At 45.3% G+C, this 23,680-nt stretch overlaps 1 protein-coding gene across 2 annotated transcripts in view; it reads left to right on the top strand.

The window, feature by feature from the left end:
* Positions 1–22,332, top strand: part of LOC129868957 (serine/threonine-protein kinase PAK 3) — a 55,733-nt gene extending 33,401 nt beyond the window's left edge. The window contains exons 3-16 of one of the 2 annotated variants that reach the window (XM_055943335.1): positions 4,229–4,329; positions 4,771–4,924; positions 5,102–5,139; positions 6,319–6,381; positions 8,382–8,525; positions 9,950–10,124; positions 10,699–10,762; positions 20,341–20,389; positions 20,560–20,672; positions 21,029–21,146; positions 21,260–21,359; positions 21,499–21,695; positions 21,808–21,945; positions 22,152–22,332. In XM_055943335.1, the coding sequence (XP_055799310.1) occupies positions 4,229–4,329; positions 4,771–4,924; positions 5,102–5,139; positions 6,319–6,381; positions 8,382–8,525; positions 9,950–10,124; positions 10,699–10,762; positions 20,341–20,389; positions 20,560–20,672; positions 21,029–21,146; positions 21,260–21,359; positions 21,499–21,695; positions 21,808–21,945; positions 22,152–22,241 (1,544 nt within the window). In that variant the 3' untranslated portion in view covers positions 22,242–22,332. The remainder of the gene's footprint in view (positions 1–4,228; positions 4,330–4,770; positions 4,925–5,101; positions 5,140–6,318; positions 6,382–8,381; positions 8,526–9,949; positions 10,125–10,698; positions 10,763–20,340; positions 20,390–20,559; positions 20,673–21,028; positions 21,147–21,259; positions 21,360–21,498; positions 21,696–21,807; positions 21,946–22,151) is intronic. The other variant, XM_055943336.1, reaches the window with a different exon arrangement.
* Positions 22,333–23,680: the final 1,348 nt, after the last annotated feature.

Raw genomic sequence — 23,680 nt, 5'->3', positions numbered from 1 at the left:
TATCTCAAATAAGAAAAGATTAACGACAGTCTATCATTACTTTAAGACATGATGGTCAGTCAATCTGGAAAATGTCAAGAACTTTGAACGTTTCTTCAAGTGCAGTCGCAAAAACCATCAAGCGCTATGATTACACTGGCTCTCATGAGGACCGCCACAGGAAAGGAAGAACCAGAGTTACCTCTGCTGCAGAGGATAAGCTCATCTGAGTTACCAGCCTCAGAAATTGCAGCAAATAAATGCTTCACAGAGTTCAAGTAACAGACACATCTCAACATCAACTGTTCAGAGGAGACTGTGTGAATCAGGACTTCATGGACGAATTGCTGCAAAGAAACTACTACTGAAGGACACCAATAATAATAAGAGATTTGCTTGTGTCTAGAAACACAAGCAATAGACATTAGACTGGTGGAAATCTGTCCTTTGATCTGATGAGTCCAAATGTGAGGTTTTTGGTTCCAACCGTCATGTCTTTGTGTGAAGCAGAGTAGGCGAACAGATGATCTCCGCATGTGTGTTCCCACCATGAAGCACGGGGGAGGAGGTGTGATGGTGTGGGGGTGCTTTGCTGGTGACACTGTCTGTGATTTATTTAGAATTCAAGGCACACAAAACCAGCATGGCTACCACAGCATTCTGCAGCGATACGCCATCCCATCTGGTTTGGGCTTAGTGGGACTATAATTTGTTTTTTCAACAGGACAATGACCCAACACACTTCCAGGCTCAGTAAGGGCTATTTGACCAAGAAGGAGAGTGATGGAGCGCTGTAACAGATGACCTGATCTCCACAATCACCCGACCTCAACCCAATTGAGATGGTTTGGGATGAGTTAAAATCAAACTTTTTGTCACATGCGCCGAATACAATAAGTGTAGACCTTACCGTGAAATGCTTACTTATAAGCCCTTAACCAACAGTGCAGTTCAAGAAGAGCTAAGAAAATATTTACCAAATAAACTCAAGTAAAAAAATTATAATTAAGAGTAACACAATTACGTAACAATAATGAGGCTACATACAGGGGGTACCGGTACCGAGTCAGTGTGAGGGGATACAGGTTAGTTGAGGTAATTTGTACATGTAGGTAGCGGTGAAGTATAGATAATATACAGCGAGTAGCAGCAGTGTACAGTACAACAAACAAATGGAGGTGTGGGGGGTCAATGTAATAGTCCGGTGGCCATTTGATTAATTGTTCAGCAGTCTTATGGCTTAGGGGTAGAAGCTGTTAAGGAGCCTTTTGGTTCTAGACTTGGCGCTCCGGTACCGCTTGCCATACGGTTGCAGAGAAAACAGACTATGACTTGGGTGACTGGAGTCTCTGACAATTTTATGGGCTTTCCGCTGACTATTATATAGGTACTGGATGGCAGGAAGCCTGGCCCCAGTGATGTACTGGGTCGTACGCACTACCCTCTGTAGCGCCTTACGGTCAGATGCCGAGCAGTTGCCTGACCAGGCGGTGATGCAACCGGTCAGGATGCTCTCGATGGTGCAGCTGTAGAACATTTTGAGGATCTGGGGACCCATACCAAATCCTTTTAGTCTCCTGAGGGAGACTCCTCCTCTTCACAACTGTCTTGGTGTGTTTGGACCATGTTAGTTTGTTGGTGATGTGGACACCAAGGAACTTGAAACTCTCGACCCGCTCCACAACAGCCCCGTTGATGTTAATGGGGGCCTGTTCGGGCCGCCTTTTCCTGTAGTCCACGATCAGCTCCTTTGTCTTGCTCACATTGAGGGAGAGGTTGTTGTCCTGGCACCACACTGCCAGTTCTCTGACCTCCTCCCTATAGGCTTTTTCTTCGTTGTCGGTGATCAGGCTTACCACTGTTGTGTTGTCAGCAAACTTAATGATGGTGTTGGAGTTGTGTTTGGCCACGCAGTCGTGGATGAAAAGGGAGTACAGGAGGGGACTAAGTACACACCCCTGAGGGGCCCCAGTGTTGAGGATCAGCGTGGCAGACTTGTTGTTGCCTACCCTTATCACCTGGGGGCGGCCCGTCAGGAAGTCCAGGATCCAGTTGCAGAGGGAGGTGTTTAGTCCCATGGTCCTTAGCTTAGTGATGAGCTTCATGGGCACTATGGTGTTGAACGCTGAGCTGTAGTCAATGAACAGCATTCTCACATTCTACCCTTTTCCAGGTGGGACAGGGTAGTGTGGAGTGCGATTGAGATTGCGTCATCTGTGTATCTGTTGGGGCGGTATACGAATTGGAGTGGGTCTAGGTTATCCAGGATGATGCTGTTGATGTGAGGCATGACCAGCCTATCAAAGCACTTCATGGCTACCGACGTCAGTGCTAAGGGACGGTAATTATTTAGGCAGGTTACCTTCGCTTCCTTGGGCACAGGGACTATGGTGGCCTGCTTGAAACATGTAGGTATTACATACTCAGTCAGGGAGAGGTTGAAAATGTCAGTGAAGACACTTGCCATTTGGACCGCAGAATGAAGGAAAAGCAGCCAACAAGTGCTCAGCATATGTGAGAACTCCTTCAATACTGTTGGAAAAGCGTTCCAGGTGAAACTGGTTGACAGAATGCCACGAGTGTGAAAAGCTGTCATCAAGGCAAAGGGTGGCTACTTTGAAGAATCTGAAATATATAATATATTTTGATTTGTTTAACACTTTTTTGGTTACTACATGATTCCATATGTGTTGTGTCATAGTTTTGTTGTCTTCACTATTATTCTACAATGTAGAAAATTGTAAAAATAAAGAAAAACCTTTGAATGAGTAGGAGTGTTCAAACTTTTGACTGGTACTGTAAGTATTCAGACCCTTTACTCAATACTTTGTGGAAGCAACTTTGGCAGCGATTACAGCATTGAGTCTTCTTGGGTATGATGCTACAAGCTTTCCTGTATTTGTGGAGTTTCTCCCATTCTTCTCTGCAGATCCTCTCAAGCTCTGTCAAGTTGGATGGGGAGTGTTGCTGCACAGCTATAGTCAGGTTTCTCTAGAGATGTTCGATTGGGTTCAAGTCCGAGCTCTGTCTGGGCCACTCAAGGACATTCAGCGACTTGCTCAGAAGCAGCTCCTGCGTTGTCTTGGCTGTGTGCTTAGGGTCGTTATCTGGTTAGAATGTGAACCTTTGCCCCCAGTTGGAGGTACTACGCACTCTGGAGAAGGTTTTCATCAAGGATTTTTCTGTACTTTGCTCCGTTCATCTTTGCTTCGATCCTGACTAGTCTCCCAGTCCCTGCAGCTGAAAAACATTCCCACAGCATGATTGCCACCACCATGCTTCACCGTAGGGATGGTGCCAGGTTTCCTCCAGGCCTGATGCTTGGCATTCAGGCCAAAGAGTTCAATCTTGGTTTCATCAGACCAGAGAATCTTGTTTCTCATGGTCTGAGAGTCTTTAGGTGCCTTTTGGCAAACTCCAAGCAGGCTGGCATGTGTCTTTTACTGAGGAGTGGGTTCCGTCTGGCCACTCTACCATAAAGACCTGATTGGTGGAGTGCTGCAGAGATGGTTGTTCTTCTGGAAGGTTCTCCCATCTCCACAGAGGAACTCTAGAGCTCTATCAGAGTGACTATCGGGTTCTTGGTCACCTCCCTGACCAAGGCACTTCTCCACCAATTGATCAGTTTGGCCGGGCGGCCAGCTCTAGGAAGAGTCTTGGTGGTTCCAAACTTCTTCCATTTAAGAATGATAGAGGCAACACTGTTCTTGGGGACCTTCAATGCTGCAGACATGTTTTGGTACCCTTCCCCAGATCTGTGTCTTGACACATTCCTGTCTCAGAGCTATATGAACAATTCTTTCAACCTCATGGCTTGGTTTTTGCTCTGACATGCACTGTTAACTGTGGGACCTTATATAGACAGGTGTGTGCCTTTCCAAATCATGTCCAATCATTTGAATTTACCACAGGTGGACTCCAATCAAGTTGTAGAAACATCTCAAGGATGATCAATGGAAACAGGATGCACCTGAGCTCAATTTCGAGTCTCATGGCAATGGGTGTGTTTTTATTTTTTATAAATGTGCAAACATTTCTAAAATCCTGTTTTAGCTTTGTCATTATGGGGTGATGTGTGTAGATTGCTGAGGATTAAAAAAAATATATATTTTAGAATAAGGCTGTAATGTAACAAAATATGGAAAAAGTCAAGGGGTCTGAATACTTTCCGAAGGCACTGTACATCTCTTTAAAATCCTTGTGAATGTATTGGAAATAGATCTGCATGTTCTTTTGTTCCTCCGTGCAGCAAACAAGAAGAAGGAGAAGGAGCGTCCTGAGATCTCCCTGCCTTCAGACTTTGAGCACACCATACATGTTGGTTTTGACGCTGTTACAGGGGAGTTCACTGTAAGTTTCAGTTTCTAATTGTTTTAGTCGTCTGTACAGGATACACGTGGTATTCACCGTCTAACCAAATGCTTACTTGCAGGTTCCTTCTCGTCAATGCAACAATAAGAACTAATAAAATATAAGAATACGAACATAAAGTAAATGGCTTATTAGAATAGAATAAACATTTTAGCATAAGTATATTACAGGAAGGCATAATTTATAGTCCAATAGTACATCTTTAAGTGACAGATCAAGGTACTTCCAGTGCATGTATTTATACAGTATTTCACAGACAAGGAAGGTGTCTAGTAGTAGCTTTTAGTACACCCTTATCACCCATATTACCACTACTTGTTAACTATAACCCAAACATGAAAAGGTGTGCAGTGGCGGTAGCAATGAGGTCAAAGAGTGGATCTAACCCCTGACCTATGACCTGTGACCTCTCTCCCCCAGGGCATCCCAGAGCAGTGGGCGCGGCTCCTTCAGACCTCCAACATCACCAAGCTGGAGCAAAAGAAGAACCCTCAGGCCGTGCTGGACGTGCTCAAGTTCTATGACTCCAAAGAGACGGTCAACAACCAGAAATACATGAGTTTCACCTCCGGAGGTGAGAACACACAAACACACAATGCTCAGATCATCTCACTGTCTTACGTTTTCTGAATGAAAAAAAAAAAATGTGCTACTGAGTAAAAGCTTTGACTATTTATCGGAGAGTCTACATGTCAGCGTGTTGTCACTGTAAGAGAATTGGACGTGGGGCAATGATTCCTTTCTCTTTCAGACAAATCCGCACATGGATACATAGCAGTCAACACTCTGGTAAGTGCTCATCCATTTCCAACATGTTCCTTTCATCTCAACAGCTAATTGGTACACATTTGTTGAACGAGAAACAAATGTGAGCTTGCACGCGTTGTAGTATTCTCTCCTCAGACGTAGAGTGCTGCGGAGCTTTTGTAAGGACTGTAAGCAAGGACGGTCTATTATCATTACCCTGACCTCACACGACTGTCTCAGAGTCTAAACGTCCCCTTTGGAAATCAGCCTAATGACTCTCTCTGGGCTGCCACAATGGCTCAGTTTATTTTAATAATGAACCGTTTTGTCATATTTCATATATTTTGAAAACCATTGTCCCTATAGGCCCTTAATCGGTAGTTGTGTACGGGTAACTGTCTACGCAAGTGATGAAACCAATCTCCTCACTGTATTATAGCTAGACTGGTAAGTTCTAGTCGGAACTAGAAGCACAAGCATTTCGCTACACTCGTATTAACATCTGCTAACCACGTGTTTGTGACCAATACAATTTGATTTGATTTGATTTGCGGGGGGAACGTTGCTATTGACTACACATTCTTTGGACAGTGTCTCTGTCAAAGTAACGTTTCATTGGTGGACTGAGAAAGAAGACTCAGAGGGCATGTGCACTCACCTGCATTTAGTCTTTCTGTCTGTTGGTAATTTTACTCTGGCTTGGGTCTGAGCACGGAGGCCCTCTTCTCCGTTATGGTTCTGCCACATTTGGAGAAGGCTGTTGTTCCCAGGCGGTTGTGCCAGTCTGTTGACTCCCAGCACTCTGAGGGTCCTGACGAAGTGTTGATAGAGCAGGTCCGTAAGGAGCCGGTTCCTGAGCCTGGCAGTGGGTACCACGCCTCCCAATCGCTCAGCCCTCTGATATATGTAATACCACGGTGGTGTTAAGGTACAGTCCCGAAAGCAAAAGGTTCTGCCACTAATATCACTGTGGTGATCACCTTGGCATCTCCACTCCCCAAAACATGATTTGTGTCTCTTCACCCATGAAAATCTCTCCTGGGTATGTGAGGATCCATTCATCTGTAGTTAGATGTTGAGGATGTCATTTATTCCCCATCACTCCGTAGCGGTCCCCTGCCCTCTGCCCTCTCCTGTCCCGCTGTAGTCCAGTCCATTGCTCTGTAATGTTGTGTGGGTCTGTGTTCAGTAAATCCTCCCATTTTCAACCTTCACATTCAGAACCGACTGCTGTCGTCTGGGCCTCCTGTCAGCCATAGAACCTGCAGCGCCTTATTTGACAAGGTAACTCCTCCATATTACTTTCCACATGCCTCTACGTTGGCTCTACTCTAAATTGAACCATTTTGAACTCTTAATGTTGTTGATGCTAGATTTGCCCAGATGTCCAGGCTCCATTGGATGAAAATGAACAGGACTTACCAATGAACATGACTTGCCCACCGCAAATGTCTGAGATTTTAGAGGCATCGTCGTTCTCTATATTTAAATTGAATCTGGCTACATTTAATGTCATGGATGCATCTCGATTTCACCACTTGGCTGTAAGCATTTCCTTAACCAATTCCAAATGGCCCATCCTTTAACTGCCAGGGCTGTGAGGCGCATGCCTGAGAGGGCTGTGACGATACTCACATTCCTGCATGTCGGATCCCATGTTCACCACGTAGCCAATATGTGCCTGCTTTAATAGGCCATCGGCTGTGTAGATCTGGCCGCATGGCCCAGTAGAAACCTGCTAGCCTAGCGCTACTTATCATTAGCCAGCTAGCCTCTCATCTCCTCTGCCGCCTTCACCTCTATCTGTTCTGTCTCTCGGGCTCTTCTCAGAACGCTGACCCCTCTTATCCCCCCATGGCAGAGCTTAAACCAAACCACCTTCCACTGCCAAACAAAGGACTGCTGGCTTGCCACCATTGCATAGCCTGCAGCTAGTCACCACTACTGCTATGCTGTGCTGCTTTGGCTGTTCTTTGCCATCTTACATTGCTTACTTAGGCTAGAGATGGATGAAATCTATCCCACCTTACAGAACAGGTTCACCCAGATGATGGTGTTTATGATGGAGTACAGTACAGAGGGGAGAGACATGAGAAATCATTTACAGAGGAGCAAATAGTGACAGGGAGGGGCCTTTGCATGGCTCTTTCACCACCATCATAGTTGGTATTGTGGCCTACCGTACTGTAAGACTGGATGATGTTTTTAGTGGCTCTGGTTGGAGTTGGAGTGTTGGGTCAGGGGTTTGTTTTGCATGTTTGGTTCTCCAGGTCCAACTGTATGCTGTGTAATGCAGTTCTATGAGCTGACGCGGAAATACATCACAACATAGATTATCCCTGTTAGCCTTGTTGTAGCATGTTTTCTCATTTGAACTGTTCTTTCTTTCATTTGAACTCTGTTCTTAACTCTCATTTTAACTCTGTTCTTAACTCTCATTTTAACTCTGTTCTTAACTTTCATTTTAACTCTGTTCTTTCTTTCATTTGAACTCTGTTCTTAACTCTCATTTTAACTCTGTTCTTAACTCTCATTTTAACTCTGTTCTTTCTTTCATTTGAACTCTGTTCTTAACTCTCATTTTAACTCTGTTCTTTCTTTCATTTGAACTCTGTTCTTAACTTTCATTTTAACTCTGTTCTTTCTTTCATTTGAACTCTGTTCTTAACTTTCATTTTAACTCTGTTCTTAACTCTCATTTTAACTCTGTTTTTAACTCTCATTTTAACTCTGTTTCTAACTCTCATTTTAACTCTGTTTTTAACTCACATTTTAACTTTGTTTTTAACTCTCATTTTAACTCTGTTTTTAACTCTCATTTTAACTCTGTTTTTGCTGTAAAATGATTCACTCTCAAACCTCACCCTGTAACTATTCTACAACACCCCCCCCCCCACCAACCCCACCCAAATCCCATCCATGCCATACCCCACTCTCTTGTCTTTTCTCTTTCTGGTACATACCTCAGCCCATAAGCCATTCTAGTAGCTATCCTCTCCAGGTTTAAGCAAGCCGATCATGTCGAATACCTACATTCCTAATTACACATGTCAAATCCATTACAATCTTTCTGTTTGACCCTATCCTAGTTCACAGCCGAGCACCCTGTTGTAATAGGAGGTGTTTATTGTGAGCTTGGACATGCTTCATTACATGGAACATTAGGAGTTCTTGGACTAACCATTGACAATAATGCAGATGATGCAGTCTGTCCCAGTGGTGTCAGATTGTCACAGTCCAACGTACTACAGACCTCCTCACTGACCCCTTGTTTTACCCCTCAGGGTGCAAAGACATCCACAGAGCCCCCGATAGCGCCCCCTGTGTCAGAGGAGGAGGAGGAGGAGGAGGAAGAAGAGGAGGAGGATGACGATGATGACAATGAGCTTCCGCCCGTCATCGCACCTCGACCTGAGCACACTAAATCTGTGAGTCACACTAAGGTTATGAACGATGACTTAAAACCTTGTTACAGATCTAAACAGACTTACAGTCTTACTACCTCAACAACTCAACTCACTACAGAGCTGTAGAGTATGCATGTTTTCCTACTCCTCTCTGACTGTGTCTGTGTCCTGCTCCTCTCTGACCGTGACTGTGTCCTGCTTCTCTCTGACTGTGACTGTGTCCTGCTCCTCTCTGACTGTGACTGTGTCCTGCTCCTCTGACCGTGACTGTGTCCTGCTCCTCTGTGACTGTGACTGTGTCCTGCTCCTCTCTGACCGTGACTGTGTCCTGCTCCTCTGACCGTGACTGTGTCCTGCTCCTCTGTGACTATGACTGTGTCCTGCTCCTCTCTGACTGTGACTGTGTCCTGCTCCTCTCTGACCGTGACTGTGTCCTGCTCCTCTCTGACTGTGACTGTGTCCTGCACTTCTCTGACTGTGACAGTGTCCTGCTCCTCTCTGACTGTGTCCTGCTCCTCTCTGACTGTGACTGTGTCCTGCTCCTCTCTGACTGTGTCCTGCTCCTCTCTGACCGTGACTGTGTCCTGCTCCTCTCTGACTGTGTCCTGCTCCTCTCTGACCGTGACTGTGTCCTGCTCCTCTCTGACTGTGTCCTGCTCCTCTCTGACCGTGACTGTGTCCTGCTCCTCTCTGACTGTGTCCTGCTCCTCTCTGACTGTGACTGTGTCCTGCACTTCTCTGACTGTGACAGTGTCCTGCTCCTCTGACCGTGACAGTGTCCTGCTCCTCTCTGACTGTGACTGTGTCCTGCTCCTCTCTGACTGTGTCCTACTCTTCTCTGACTGTGACAGTATCCTGCTCCTCTGACCGTGACTGTGTCCTGCTCCTCTCTGACCGTGACTGTGTCCTGCTCCTCTCTGACCGTGACTGTGTCCTGCTCCTCTCTGACCGTGACTGTGTCCTGCTCCTCTCTGACCGTGACTGTGTCCTGCTCCTCTCTGACCGTGACTGTGTCCTGCTCCTCTCTGACTGTGACTGTGTCCTGCTCCTCTCTGACTGTGACTGTGTCCTGCTCCTCTCTGACTGTGACTGTGTCCTGCTCCTCTCTGACTGTGACTGTGTCCTGCTCCTCTCTGACTGTGTCCTGCTCCTCTCTGACTGTGTCCTGCTCCTCTCTGACTGTGTCCTGCTCCTCTCTGACCGTGACTGTGTCCTGCACTTCTCTGACAGTGACAGTGTCCTGCTCCTCTGACCGTGACTGTGTCCTGCTCCTCTCTGACTGTGACTGTGTCCTGCTCCTCTCTGACTGTGACTGTGTCCTGCTCTTCTATGACCGTGACTGTGTCCTGCTCCTCTCTGACCGTGACTGTGTCCTGCTCCTCTCTGACCGTGACTGTGTCCTGCTCCTCTCTGACTGTGACTGTGTCCTGCTCCTCTCCGTACAGATATACACCCGCTCTGTCATCGAGCCCTTGGCGCCTCCCGCCCCTGTGAAGGAGGTCACAACCCCACCGGAGTCCCAGGTCCAGCCAGAGAACACGTCCAGCACTCTGTACCGCAACACCGACCGGCAGAAGAAGAAGTCCAAGATGACAGACGAGGAGATTCTGGAGCGACTGAGTATGTTGTCTCTCTGTGGACCTATTGAGCATGGAGAGTCCCATAGAGAGTGTGCTGTAACTGTACTGTGTTGTGTGTCTAGTTCTCCAAACCCATCCTACTGCAGTGATTAGTGTGGGCTGCTCAGTAAGCCAGAGATTACAGCCTTAGGATGGCCAAGCGCCCCTCCGTAGTCTGAGTGCTGCAGTGTCTGCCTGTGTCCCTGTCCAAAAACATCAGCAGTGCTCTACTGAGCAGGCCAACCTTTCAGCATGCAGCAGTGTATTTGGCTGCAGTACGATGCCCCACAGCGGGCCACATCCCTGAGTGGCGTGGGCAGAGGAGTGTGTGTGTAATGCAGGGTTGCGTTCTCCATGGTTGTGTGTGTGTGTGTATGTGTGCGTGTGCGTGTGCGTGTGTGTGTGTGTGTGTGTGTGTGTGTGTGTGTGTGTGTGTGTGTGTGTGTGTGTGTGTGTGTGTGTGTGTGTGTGTGTGTGTGTGTGTGTGTGTGTGCCTCAGCTTGACCTAGACCCCCTATTGTCATGCTCTCACACTCTCTACACTCTCCACTAATCACCTCTCTCTGTCCTCCCAGGGAGCATTGTGAGTGTGGGGGACCCCAAAAAGAAGTACACACGCTTTGAGAAAATAGGACAAGGGTAAGTCCACCTTCAATCCAAATCCACCAGCTACTTACTTTCTGTTATTTACCAAAGTAGTCTTTGGTAGTCAGCCCAGCGTCTTTGTTAGTCAGCCCAGCGTCTTTGGTAGTCAGCCCAGCTGAGAGAAATAAAGACGGAGTCTCACTCAGAAGTGACCAGAGAAAGAGAGGAGAGAAAGAACGAAGGGTCTGAGAGAGAATAGAGAGAAGTAGAGAGGAAATCAGAACTGTATCTAGGCTTGGCTGCGGGCCAAATGAGCTCAGCCTGCGCTCTCTCTCTCTCTCGATCTCTCTCTCTCTCTCTCTCTCTCTCTCTCTCTCTCTCTCTCTCTCTCTCTCACTCTCTCCTTCTCTCTGGAGTTTCGGGTGAGCTTAGTCCTGATATCACCACTCCCTCCACCTCAGTCCTGAACACAACAACGGCAGCTTCCAGCTCCCTCCAGCACTGCAGAGGCACTCTGTTTGTCTGTGTAGCCTCATCTAACACACCCCTAAGGGCTCCCTGATCAATGTGGGTGGTAATGACAGACAATCTACACACACTGTCTATAAATTAAAACAGCTGTGCAAAAAGATAAGAACACTACTCTGTGGTTACACACAGATTCCTCTGATTGAATCGACAGGAAACATGTTATCTCATGATGTGAGCTGTTAACAAACCTGGAGATAGATCACATGAGACTATTCCTGATGAGTCAATAATTAGTATGGATTGGTTGCACAGCTACATGACAGAGTGTTTGTTACCTGGCTGGCTGCAGGGTATCAGTGTCTGGGCCAGGGCCTGGGCTGGGCATGGGCTGGGCCTGGGCCTGGGCTGGGCCTCGGCAGGGCCTGGACTGGGCCTGGGCTAGGGCTGGGCCTGCCTCCACGAGAGCTGACTGGACCAAACATGAACACTCTTTCATTATTCATACACACTTACAATGCAATACACTGGTGTAGCGTGACAGTCTCAGGGAGGGAGGGAGGGAGGGAGGGAGGGAGGGAGGGAGGGAGGGAGGGAGGGAGAAGAGGGAGAAGAGGGAGAAGAGGGCAAGGAGAACATAGTGAGGGAGAGAAGTGGGAGAGAGAGATGTGAGACTTGACTCAAGCTCTGACTTGTGACTTGTGAAATCAGTCTTCCACTTCATTCTGTCTAATAATAACTTAATAACATGAACTTTATTTGTATAGCACTTTTCAATGCAGGTAACAAAGTGCTTCACATCATAAAATAATAATATAAAAGTACTAACAAAGACAGGAGGAAGGAGACTGAAAGAAGATAGCTAATTGAAATCATACATTAAAAGCACCTTTATAAAAGTTCAAACTTTATGAAAACTTCAGCAGAGATTTAAAGAGGCACTGAATCTGCAAGCCTGATCCAAAGTGTAGGGGCCCTAATGGCAGATGCCTTGTCTCCTTTCATTTTCAATCTAAACTTTGGAGTGGTCAACAGTGCCCTGCCAGAGGATCTGAGGCTGCGTCCTGGCTCATAGGAAGATTAAAGATCAGAGCTATAGGATGAGGCTAAACCGAGTCTAGCCTTAAACGAGAATAATAACATTTAATCTATTTTAAAAGTGACTGGTAGCCGGGGCACAGAAGCTAAAATAAGTGTGATATGGTGACATTGTCTGGTGCAGAACTGCAGCACTTTGAACTAACTGTAGACGATGGAGTGAGTTCTGACTGAGACATGTATACAAAGCGTTACAGTACTCTAGTTGTGAGGAAATAAAAGCATGTAGCTTTAACTGTCTCCAGATCAGTGACTGAATAAAATACTTGACTCCAGCTATATTTCTTAGAGGATAAAAGCAGGACTGGATAACATTTTTAACATTCAGTTTGAGGTTTAGGTAAAGGGTCAAAGAAGACACCAAGGTTTTTGGCTGTAGGCTTTACATTGGTAGACAAATAACCAAGGTTATTTCCAATCTGGGTTCTAGCAAGGTGGGGGACAAATAAAACAATTTCTTATCATTGAGCTGGAGAAAATTGTCAGACATCCAACATTTGATGTCAGCAAGACACTTGTGAAGGGTAGCTATGCTAGTTTGGCCACTGGGTTTGATTAGTAAATAAAGCTATGTGCCACCCGCATAGCAGTGAAACGGAATGTTATGATTGCAGATTATGTCACCAAGGGAAAGCATGTACAGGGGGAAAACGACGGGGCCCAGAATTTAACCCTGGGGGACACCATAGTGAATAGGTTCTGGGGACGAGACTGAACCACCCATGCTCACTGAGAAATGTCTGCCTCATAGATATGACCTTAACCTGTCAAGGTCAATGCTGGAGATTATCAACCACCTCTCCAGCCAACAAATATGTTATCCAAAAGAACTAGAATGGAGCATTCACCGGCATCGACAGCCCACAGCATGTCATTGTTGACTGTCAATTAAGCAGTTTCCGTGCTGTGAAGTGAACGGAAGCCTGTCTGGAATTTTTCAAGTAAGTTGTTCATGCTCAAATAAGCCACCAATTGCTTGAAAGCAACATCTGAAATCTTGGATTAAAAAAAATCAGTTTAGAGATGGGTCTATAATTACTCAGTGAGGAGGGTTCTAGATTGGGTTTTTTAAGGAGAGGTTGGACCAGGGCAGTTTTTAAATAGGCTGGAATGGAGCCAGAGGTCAGGGAGCTATTTACAATAGACAGAATGTTGGGGCCAACAGTAGGCATAACCTTTTTTAGTAGTCTAGTAGGGAACATGTCCATGGGGCAGGAGGAGGTCTTCATGTGGTCTACAGTACCAAGGGGGGACTCAAAGGATATTTGTTCAAAGGAGCAAAAGGAAGCAGTAGACAGTCTCAGAGTAGTTGCCTCAAGTGCCTTCTGACAGGAAATGATGGTATGGCGTCGGCTACTGTCATTGTGGGATGAATCTTAAAAACTGTTTGCAGAGGTCAGGGGATGCTGGCATTCTCTGCCTGTGTCTGCCTCATTGCTGTGACTTCAGTTGCACAGACAGCTTCTCCCACGTGGCAGAATTGAGTGGGAAAAGTTGCTAAATGCTATCAAAACCAAAGAAACTCCCCGAAGGCAGCCTAAAATGTAGCTGAATTTGTCGCTAGTCTCTTTTTGGAGGGGTCTGAAAACTCTCGAAAAAGTCGCTAAATTGACAACCCTGATAACTTTTCAAATTAACTGTCAATATACCAACATTTCATTCAAACAATGCCAATCCACAGCCAAACTCTGGCTGGAATCAGTTGATGATAGGACTTAGACAAGTTGTAAATGCAACAAGTACTGCTATTGTATCAGATAATAACACTGACAGCTTTCCAAGAAAACTACTTCTGTGACATTTATGGTCTGTTTAAATATATTTTAGAGGCTATTTATACAAAACATTTGTATAATACCTCTATAAACTGTATTTAGAATTATATGACAATATTTTAGGTTGACAATAATTATATTACACGTATTCCACATGCCACATGCCTATTTTTCTACATAAGTAAAGCCTGGATTATGCCTCTACCAATTAGACTGGTTTGGATTTCTCCATGATCAATATGGCTGGCATTTTCACCCCATTATGGAACTTTGAGTGTTTATAACATAGCCCCTCTAGTAATTTAATAGGATCTCTATTGGTTAGACTGCCATGGTGCACTGGTAAAGTCAATGCAGTGGAAACTAGGCTGAACTTCATGGTGTATAACCAAACATTTAACCAGACCCCTGGCAGGAGACTCAGTCTGTTCCTGGTTATATTCCACCACTGGGACTGTGTTATATTCCTTCACCATGGGACTGTGTTTCATATTCCTTCACCATGGGACTGTGTTTCATATTCCTTCCTCATGGGACTGTGTTATATTCCTTCACCATGGGACTGTGTTATATTCCTTCACCATGGGACTGTGTTTTACATTCCTTCACCATGGGACTGTGTTTCATATTACTTCACCATGGGACTGTGTTATATTCCTTCACCATGGGACTGTGTTTCATATTCCTTCAGCATGGGACTGTGTTTCATATTACTTCACCATGGGACTGTGTTATATTCCTTCACCATGGGATTGTGTTATATTCCTTCACACTGGGACTGTGTTATATTCCTTCACCATGGGACTGTGTTATATTCCTTCACCATGGGATTGTGTTATATTCCTTCACCATGGGACTGTGTTTCATATTCCTTCAGCATGGGACTGTGTTTCATATTACTTCACCATGGGACTGTGTTATATTCCTTCACCATGGGATTGTGTTATATTCCTTCACACTGGGACTGTGTTATATTCCTTCACCATGGGACTGTGTTTCATATTCCTTCACCATGGGACTGTGTTATATTCCTTCACCATGGGACTGTGTTATATTCCTTCACCATGGGACTGTGTTATATTCCTTCACCATGTTATATTCCCTTGGAGCTGATTCAGAAATGGCAGCATCGTAAAAACATAGCTGTACCCAGGGAGGTGCCTGTGGTGTCTTGCCCCAGGGCAGAGTCCAGGGTGGTGGTTCTGCCCTCCAGCACTCAGAGGTGTAAAATGTCAGGGCAGAGAGAGGGACATCTTCGGATAGAGGTGCAGAGATTACTGTACCCGAGCCAGGGGTGCCAAACACACAGAGCTTTTATCAGCTTACTGTAATCTTTGTCTGGCCAATTCAAAGGCTGCTCAGGCTACTGTAGAGGGAATATCACATCTTTGATTCCACTGGAGCCTCAATACCCCTGTGGCACAGGCATCAGAATAACACATCATTTACGCACAATACATATACTGGATATGTTACAGAACATACACTTTGCAATGAATAATAATGTACATGTTAAAAAGTGCACTTTAAATACACTGTACACTTGGTAGAGTAGGTTCACATGCCAGTCATGCACTGTATGCATTACAGAGTTGGTGAACATCGTAGAGGAATGGGCACTCCCTACCAAGGTTATTATAGTAAACTAAAACAGAAGTTAAAACAAAAACTAAGTTAATGAAAAAACTATTTAGTAAGCTGAAATAAAATAATTAACAAACTCAAATCAAATGGTATTGGTCACATACACATATTTAGCTGATGTTATTGCGGGTGTAGCAAAATGCTTGTGTTTCTAGCTCAAACGGTGCAGTGCAAATACTGCCATACTGAAACTATTATAATTTTGTTTCTCCAAAATGATAGAAAATAAAATGAAAACCATTGTGAATTCTGTTCAGTTTTAGTTTTTTTGTAAAATCTTGGGGCAAAGATCTAATGGGATTTTCAATCTACTTAATCTGGTGGGCAGCCAGATGATGGGGATGTTTCAAAAAGGCCTAGCTTGGGCATCACTTTCACTAGCTATCACTAGCTAATGGGGAAGAAATGACTAAGTATCAAACTTGATTCTTCTTACATGTCCTACTAAAGTTACCCCTAGAGTTGATCGACGCACCCAATTAGCATAGAACAAAAATCCCCTTCAAAGTCCATCTGTTTAAGCCAATGTTGGCCTTCAGCATCTGCGGTGGAAGGTGGCAAAGTTACAGCAGTGTCTGTCAGGCAGGAAACATCCCGAAAATCGTTCTTCTCACGAAAACGTCTGCAGAATCTGAGCGGTTTGGGCTAGAAACGAATATAACCTAACCTGAGCTCTCAAGAACCCAATGCCATACAGCCATAGGGTTCTCCTTTGAACTGCTAATAATCAATGCAATACTGTTTTGGAAATTTCAGAAATTCTATACTGAACAAAAACAACTTGCAATAATATCAACCATTTTTACTGAGTTACAGTTCATCTAAGGATATCAGACCATAGATATAAATTCATTAGGTCCTAATCAATGGATTTCACATGACTGGGAATACAGATATGCATCTGTTGGTCACAGATACCTTTTTTTTAAGTATGTGCGTGGATCAGAAAACCAGTCAGTATCTGATGTGACTACCATTTTCCTCATGCAACGCGACACATAAACTTCGCATAGAGTTGATCAGGCTGTCGCCTGTGGAATGTTTTCCCAGTCATCTTCAATGGCTGTGCAAAGTTGCTGGATATTGGCGGGAACTGGAACTTGCTGTCGTACACATCTACCCAGAACATCCCAAACGTGCTCAACGGGTGACATGTCTGGTGAGTTTGCAGGCCATGGAAGAACTGGGGAATTTTTCAGCTTCCAGGAATTGTGTACAGATCCTTGTGACATGATGATCATGCTGAAACATGAGGTGATGGCGGTGGATGAATGGCACAACAATGGGCCTCAGGATCTCGTCACGGTATCTCTGCACATTAATTGCCATCGATGAAATGCAATTGTGTTCGTGGTTCGTAGCTTATGCCTGCACATACCATAACCCCACCGCCACCATGGGGTATTCTGTTCACAACGTTGACATCAGCAAACTACTCGCCAACACAACGGCATTTACGTGGTCTGCAGTTGTGAGGCCGTTTGGACGTGCTGCCAGATTCTCTCAAATGACGTTGGAGGAGGCTTATGGTAGAGAAATGAACATGACATTCTCTTTCAACAGCTCTGGTGGACATTAATGCAGTCAGCATTCCAATTGCACACCCCGTCAAAACTTGAGACATATGTGGCATTGTGTTGTGTGACAAAACTGCACATTTTGTGGCCTTTTATTGTCCTCAGCACAAGGTGCATCTGTGTAACGATCATGTTGTTGAATCAGCTTCTTGATCTGCCACACCAGTCAGGTGGTTGGATTATCTTGGCAAAGGAAAAATTCTCACTAATAGGGATGTAAACTAATTTGTGCACAACATTTGAGAGAAATTATATTTGTGTGCATACGGAAAATGTCTGGGATATTTTATTTCAGCTCATGAAACATGGGGCCAACAGTTTACATACATATTTTGCTCAGTAAACTTTCATATCCCCCCAAATCTGATTTAATAAATACAAAAGATACACTTCCTGTGAGGCATTTTAGATTCCCACGGAGGTGTTTTGTGTTGCACTTCCCGACCTAATGGAAACTCGGGAGGGAACAAAAAGAAACATCTGCTCGAAGCTGTTACACAAAAACACTCAGTGGAAATCTGTGGTAAAACAGCTAACAGAAAGTGCATCTTTTTAATTTGTAAAGTTGATTTTGTATGATAACTTTTGTGTTCAAGTTTAGTGTTCAAGGTTTCCAAAACCGTATCGCAAAATCAAGGATAAATTGTTTGTAGAGCATTTCACACTTGACCAAATCCCCTCAGCTAATCAAAAGGGATGTGGAAGGACTGAGTCATGAGAAGAGCTAACCTATGACCTGACCCATCACCTTATGTATTACTGACCCACAGTTGCAAGATGCGACTTTAAAACAATTATACAAGCCAAATTGCTCCTAGCCTCGCAAACATCCTTTCTGTAACATAACAATATAAAAACTAAATATAAATAGTTGTATTTAACCTTTATTTAACGAGGCGGCCTACTAAAAGGCAAAAGGCCTGCTGCGGGGATGGGGGCCTGGGATTAAAAATAAAACATTTATACAATATAAAAACCTAGTGGTTAGAGCGTTGGACTTGTTACCGAAAGGTTGCAAGTTCAAATCCCCGAGCTGACAAGGTACAAATCTGTCAATCTGCCCCTGAACAGGCAGGTAACCCACTGTTCCTAGGCCATCATTGAAAATAAGAGTTTGTTCTTAACTGACTTGCCTGGTTAAATAAAGGTAAAATATTAAAATTAAAATAGGACAAAACAACAAGCGAGACAACACTACATAAAGACAGACCTAAGACAACAACATAGCAAGGCAGCAACACATGACAACACAGCATGGTAGCAACACAACATGACAACAACATGGTAGCAACACAACATAACAACAACATGGTAGCAACACAACATAGCAGCAGCACAAAACATGGTACAAACATTGGGACATTGGGCACAGACAACAGCACAAAAGGCAAGAAGGTAGAGACAACAATACATCACACAAAGCAGCCACAACTGTCAGTAAGAGTGTCCATGATGGAGTCTTTGAATGAAGAGATGGAGATAAAACTGTCCAGTTTGAGTGTTTGTTGCAGCTCGTTCCAGTCGCTAGCTGCAGCGAACTGAAAAGAGGAGCGACCCTGGGATGTGTGTGCTTTGGGGACCTTTAACAGAATCTGACTAGCAGAAAAGGTGTTTTATGTGGAGGATGAGGTGTGCAGTAGATATCTCAGATAGGAGGGAGTGAGGCCTAAGAGGGTTTTATAAATAATCAACAACCAGTGAGTCTTGCGACGGGTTTACAGAGACGACCAGTTTACAGAGGAGCATAGAGTGCAGTGATGTGTCCTATAAGGAGCATTGGAGGCAAATCTGATGGCCAAATGGTAAAGAACATCTAGCCCCTTGAGAGCACCCTGACCTGGCGATCTATAAATTATGTCTCCGTAATCTAGCATGGGTAGGATGGTCATCTGAATCAGGGTTAGTTTGGCAGCTGGGGTGAAAGAGAAGCGATTACGATAGAGGAAACCAAGTCTAGATTTAACTTCGGCCTGCAGCTTTGGTATGTGCTGAGAGGACAGTGCACCGTCTAGCCATACTCCCAAGTACTTGTATGAGGTGACTACCTCAAGCTCGAAACCCTCAGAGGTAGTAATCACACCAGTGGGAGGAGGGGCATTCTTCTTATCAAACCACATGACCTTTGTTTTGGAGGTGTTCAGAACAAGGTTAAGGGTAGAGAAAGCTTGTTGGATACAATGAAAGCTTTGTTGTAGAGCATTTAACACAAAATACAGGGAGGGGCTAGCTGAGTATAAGACTGTATCATCTGCATATAAATGAATGAGAGAGCTTCCTACTGCCTGAGCTATGTTGTTGATGTAAATTGAGAAGAGCGTGGTGCCTAGGATCGAGCCTTGGGGTACTCCCTTGGTGACAGGCAGTGGCTGAGACAGCAGATTTTCTGACTTTATACACTGCACTCTTTGAAAGAGGTAGTTAGCAAATATAAACAAATATAAACTTGCAAATCAGGTCTGAAAAGATACTGAAATTAAACTGAATTCTAAATAAAAATCAAAAAAATTATAGAAATAAAAGACTATAATAACCTTGCTCCACACACACTTCACATGCAACTCAGACCCACCACTCATAGCAGAATGAGCTCTTGACATGATCCACATACGCAAGTGGTATAATGTGTACATTATATACTGTAGGGACATAACCCCTGCAAGACATTTATAGAAATCACAGAGGAAAGGTCACTTTATTGACAGGTTTATGACTTGTATTAGTTATTACTGACCCAGAAGCATTAGTGTTGCCTTTTCAATGGCCAATCATCAATGCTGCCCTCTGGTGGTCAAATGAAATGGTACCTGATCATCTATGGAAAAAAGCAATTGAACTGCTCGCATTCAAAGACATTGTGTAATAGTTTTCTTTAAGATTATTGTGTTAATAAAACAAGAAGGAAGTGTCCTCCAGGCACTGGAGAGTTGCATAACTCTAATATTATGGAGATAGATACCGTGGAGGGACATGTTTTGGATGGATAGCTTGTGTGCACCATGATCTGTTCTATCTCCTTGCATGAGGACTTGTTTCTATGTGGAACTAATGCGTTGTTCTCTTGTTTCCTCAGGGCATCTGGCACTGTATACACAGCCATTGACATTGCTACTGGCCAGGAGGTGAACTAACTTAACTACCGCAGTCCTTTCAGAAAAACATCCACATCTTACGTGTCGGTCTGTCACCCTGATTAGCCATCTCTTCTGGCGAATCACAGTAGCTGTGTAATCTGTCGGAAGAGCACCGAAAACACCGTCTAATGTCTCGTTTGTGGTTGTGCCTCTGTCAGGTGGCCATCAAGCAGATGAATCTCCAGCAGCAGCCCAAGAAGGAGCTCATTATCAACGAGATCCTGGTGATGAGGGAAAACAAAAACCCCAACATAGTCAACTACCTGGACAGGTGACCTTCATAGCCATGGTTACTGATGGGGAAAACCGCAAGTATAGCAGATACTCTAAATATGACCATGTCGTGCACTACTATACTCGAAGGTAGACTCAGTGTAATGGCATTGCCATTAGCACCGTAGCCATTGAGAGTAGCACCGTAGCCATCACTCTCACACGGTCGCACACATTATCTGCGCATGTGCACGGGTTTGCTTCGCGCTGTTAGAGCGTGGTAGCCAGGGCACCAAAACAGAGGAGAAGTTAAGACTCAAGCTCCAGTGCTCTTAGTTGATGCGGACATTGACCCACTTTGCTGTTTACTTTCTGGATCCTACCTTTAATCTCTCTGTCCTCCTCTGTCTGCAGTTACCTGGTAGGGGATGAGCTGTGGGTGGTGATGGAGTACCTGGCTGGAGGCTCACTGACCGATGTCGTGACTGAGACCTGCATGGACGAGGGCCAGATCGCTGCAGTCTGCAGAGAGGTAAGAGACCAGCCCACAAATACCCCCTAGTGACTTGAGCTGAGCCCCTTCTGACCACTAGCCTAGGCATTTCCTCTGATCCAGATGTGTGTCTGTGTCCCCACTCTCTACAGTGTCTGCAGGCTCTGGACTTTCTGCACTCCAACCAGGTGATCCACAGAGACATCAAGAGTGACAACATCCTGCTGGGCATGGACGGCTCGGTCAAGCTCAGTAAGTCATCTCACCAGTAAGGGACAGGCAGGAGGGGCCAGGGTGGATTGATAGTCAATTGGATGTTGGTGGTAGAGAGTCCTGTGGGGAGTGGTGGGGTTGAAGAAGCCATGTCTGACATGTTCCTCTCTCCCTGCAGCCGACTTCGGGTTCTGTGCCCAGATCACCCCAGAGCAGAACAAGCGCAGCACCATGGTGGGCACGCCCTACTGGATGGCACCCGAGGTGGTGACCCGCAAGGCCTACGGGCCCAAGGTGGACATCTGGTCCCTGGGCATCATGGCTATAGAGATGGTGGAGGGTGAACCTCCCTACCTGAATGAGAACCCTCTCAGGGTAAGACACATTATCTACAGTTCACACACATCCAGGGATATACTGGAGCTATTTGATCAGTAAGGGCCAATAACGGATTGGCCCTCTCCACCCCTCTCTCCCATCCCCTCAGGCGCTGTACCTTATCGCCACCAACGGGACTCCAGAGCTCCAGAACCCTGAGCGTCTGACCTCCGTGTTCAGAGACTTCCTCAACCGTTGCCTGGAGATGGACGTGGACCGCAGAGGCTCAGCCAAGGAGCTCCTCCAGGTACTGACCACCATGTTAACCCCAACCTGACCACACTGACCACTAACATAACCCAAACCTTAACCTGACCACTCTAACATAACCCAAACTCGACCACACTGACCAGTCTACCCCTACATTACTAACATACCGTTCTGACCTTAAATCACAGTCTGTACACGCAGAGCATTCCCCTCATTACTGTTCTTCGCTTGTGTTCTTTGCAGCATTCGTTCCTGAAGTTAGCCAAGCCCCTGTCCAGCCTGAGCCCCCTGATTGTTGCAGCCAAGGAAGCCATCAAGAACAGCAGCCGCTAGGAGGCACTGTGTGTCCACACACAGAGCTGGACCCTGCTCCATGGGGTTGTGAGACAGGCAGCCCAGGGATAGACAGTAACCAACCCCCCTGCTGCCTCATACAGAGGATGGACAACTGGCCTACAAGGCCTCTCAGCGGCCGAGACGCTGTGGCTGAATCACCTTCCTGCCTCCTCTTTTAGTCCGCCAGCATTCTGTACATGTGGAGCAGTCCATCGGTACTGTGTAAGTGTGTGTGTAAGTGTGTGTGTAAGTGTGTGTGTGTGTGTGTGTGTGTGTGTGTGTGTGTGTGTGTGTGTGTGTGTGTGTGTGTGTGTGTGTGTGTGTGTGTGTGTGTGTGTGTGTAAGCGTGTGTGTGTCCTGTGAGGGGAGTAGATGCTCCTTAACAAAAACACAAAAAAAGAGAAAATACAAAGAAAAAAACTTGTGCTCCTTTTCAAGAGGGAGAGATCCAGGAAGAGAAGCCGAACGTAACAGCACTGAGAGCTTGTGATTCCTTCCCTTTCTGTCCAGCGATTACCTTGGTTCCCTTTTCTTCTAGGTCTTTCCAATAAGGCCTCTCCTTCATTGAACATTTTACATGAGAGACAGACTCTGGGACTCGGGAACCGACATATGCCTGCATGACTTTGGCTCTGTGTAACCAACTTGCAACCTGCTCATCCTCTGCAGGTGTGTGTGTGTGTGTGTGTGTGTGTGTGTGTGTGTGTGTGTGTGTGTGTGTGTGTGTGTGTGTGTGTGTGTGTGTGTGTGTGTGTGTGTGTGTGTGTTGCAAGAAAAAAAGGAGGGACTCGAGAGAAGTGGCAACCATCCATCAAAGCCATTTGGCTTACTCCAGGACATAGCTGTAATTCCTTGGATACCCTAAACTTCCTAGATGTTTAGAGATCTGACATAGAGAATGGCTGGGCCAAGGCTGTAGTGGAGGCTGATTCAATCACTACTGCCTCTCGGATGGGCCACAGTGTGTTCACGTTTCCAAAGTCAAAAGCTTTGAAAACATTGTCCAATTCTTCAAGTTCAAGTATGAAACCCATGTTACGGACTTAATACCTGTAGTTAGTTAAAATCGATTTAGTAAATTAATTTATTTGTAATTGTTTGTCCAGAGTCAATTTCCAATCAGAACGTCTGAGACACGTGGTCCGTTAGAAAGATTCTGAAGGTGTCACAATCTATTGCAGGACACTAGACTGAACAGACTAGACTGGACAGACTGGACAGACTAGACAGGACAGACTAGACAGGACAGACTAGACAGGACAGACTAGACAAGACAGACTAGACAGGACAGACTAGACAGGACAGACTAGACAGGACAAACTAGACTGGACAGATTAGACTGGACAGACTAGACTGGACACACTAGACTGGACAGACTAGACTGTCTTAGTGTCTATGTGGGAATAGCCTGCCAACAAAAATTAGCTTGAAAATAT

The sequence above is a fragment of the Salvelinus fontinalis genome, chromosome 13 (assembly GCF_029448725.1).
Source record: "Salvelinus fontinalis isolate EN_2023a chromosome 13, ASM2944872v1, whole genome shotgun sequence".
Taxonomy (NCBI): domain Eukaryota; kingdom Metazoa; phylum Chordata; class Actinopteri; order Salmoniformes; family Salmonidae; genus Salvelinus; species Salvelinus fontinalis.
Note: the sequence above shows the minus strand (reverse complement) of the source record. Positions and strands in the feature narration are given on the sequence as shown.